This window comes from Schistocerca americana, unplaced genomic scaffold (assembly GCF_021461395.2).
Source record: "Schistocerca americana isolate TAMUIC-IGC-003095 unplaced genomic scaffold, iqSchAmer2.1 HiC_scaffold_72, whole genome shotgun sequence".
NCBI classification, from domain to species: Eukaryota; Metazoa; Arthropoda; class Insecta; order Orthoptera; family Acrididae; genus Schistocerca; species Schistocerca americana.
In genome coordinates, this window is record NW_025726478.1 from 59,418 (window position 1) to 61,331 (window position 1,914).

The 1,914-nt window shown below is 46.4% G+C and overlaps 1 protein-coding gene across 1 annotated transcript; it reads left to right on the top strand.

Moving 5' to 3' along the window:
* The first annotated feature begins 513 nt into the window (after nucleotides 1–513).
* Nucleotides 514–1,524, top strand: LOC124589662 (phosphatidylinositol-binding clathrin assembly protein-like). Its single transcript, XM_047131575.1, has one exon. The coding sequence runs from the start codon at nucleotides 514–516 to the stop codon at nucleotides 1,522–1,524; it is 1,011 nt and encodes a 336-aa protein (XP_046987531.1).
* Nucleotides 1,525–1,914: the final 390 nt, after the last annotated feature.

The window sequence follows — 1,914 nt, forward strand, 5'->3', positions numbered from 1 at the left end:
TACTAGTGAAATTCTCCAGTCTCAGTTATGTGGAAGTCTAGAAGCCAGTCCATTACAGACCGACTATTGGCTGCCCGTTACACTCTGACAGGTCAAGACGTGCCAAAGACAGTGTGTAAGGCGACAACCGACCAACCTATCCCACCGAAGAAGAAGCACTTGGACTACCTTATCTATTGTACCAACAAACCCAATGTGCAAATAGGCGAGCTAGCAAATATACTGGCCGAACGTGCGCACAGCTCTAGCTGGATCGTCGTCTTCAAAGCCCTCATCACGACGCACTACATTCTCATTCATGGGAGCGAGCGCTTCTTACATTATTTGGCCTCATCCACGATCACATTCGAACTGGACCAGTTCTTGGACAGAAATGGAGCTTGCGGTTTGGTCATGTCACCCTATATTCGGAGATACGCCAAATACTTGAACAGGAAAGTTTCTGTGTATAGAACAGTAGTGTTCGACTTTTGCAAAGTGCAATCGGGGAAAGACGCCTCCACATTCGCCACGATGAGTGACGAAGCTTTCTTAGAGATGCTGACGCTGGTGCAAGACGTGTTGGACGCCCTGCTGAATTTCGGCTGCTCTGCTGACGACCTGAGCAACGGAATAATAGTCATGGCGGTGAATTTACTTTTCAGAGACCTCATTCGCCTCTTCGTTTTCTACAACGAGGGCGTAATAAATCTCTTGCGGAGGTACTTCGACATGAAAAAGAAACAGTGTGAGAATGCACTGACTTTGTACAAAAATTTCCTCGCTAGGTTGGAGTGGATCCCGGACTTTATTAAGTTTTGCGAGACGGCAGGCCTGAGCTCGGGCAGCGTGTGTGATCTGAGGCACGTGCCCGACAGTCTGCTGGACGCGCTGGAGCAGCACCTGTCTTCCCTGGAGGCTGGTAAACCACAGAACGGCAGAGCGTTCGAGTTGTGGCAACAGACCCGACTTGCAGCAAACAAAGTAATGGTACACAGCACGCCCTGCGACTTGTCTCTTAGCTCATTTCAGCCCTCCTCAGGAAATGAACTGTGCAAAGTGACGTTCAAAGAGCCCGAGCGCAGTTGTAAGTTAGACGCGTCGCGGAAATTAGATTTCATTTACGACGATCCAATAAAACTCATTCGTAATCCTTTCGTTAGTCTGGAGCTCTTAGCGACAAAGCCTGCGATTTCTCCCGCAGATGTGTGCACAAATTATGCACCGGTAACTGCATCATCTTACGCACCACCTCCTTTCGTGTCAGACGAAGACTTCACAGCTGCTTTTCGACAAACAGAAAATTGTAACGCTTCGCACGCGACGAGGAACGTGAATGCTGTTCGTGATATCCATCAAGAGAACTTTTCGAATGTGGAGAATAATTTTTCTTTCGACAGACGTGGAAGTATCGCCAATCCTCAAGCGAATTTCCCGAGGAATACATCAGGGTGGTGGCCGCAGCATCTGACTTCGAAAAACAGTCCCGGCTACTTACCAATGAGTGCTTCCATGAGCAACAAGTTGGCTGCATTTCATATGTAGCTGACAGCAGCTTGACGATAGGTGTGAGTAGTAAGTACCACATTGCGTTCCAGTGCCTTCTGTAAAATCTCATCGAAGGAGTTGTATAATTGCAAATTGGTACCTTCCGCATAAACTTTATTTTCAAATAAATAACTAGCCTTTGTATTTTTTCAGTTATCTTTTCCAGACCATTGCTGGTTGTGTATTTTACTCTTGGATCGATCAGTCGCTTTATCTCAAGATTCACTAGTGATTCGTTCAAGTTGCAAACATTGTAACACTTCCGAGTCCGCAAAACTTTTTTCTTAGTCAAAATGTCATGCGGGAGCATCTTCGTTTTAAAACAGTGGCTGCATGTGTAGGGCTTTAATTTCATGACGAAGAGTCACATGGGAGTTTTCACGTCTA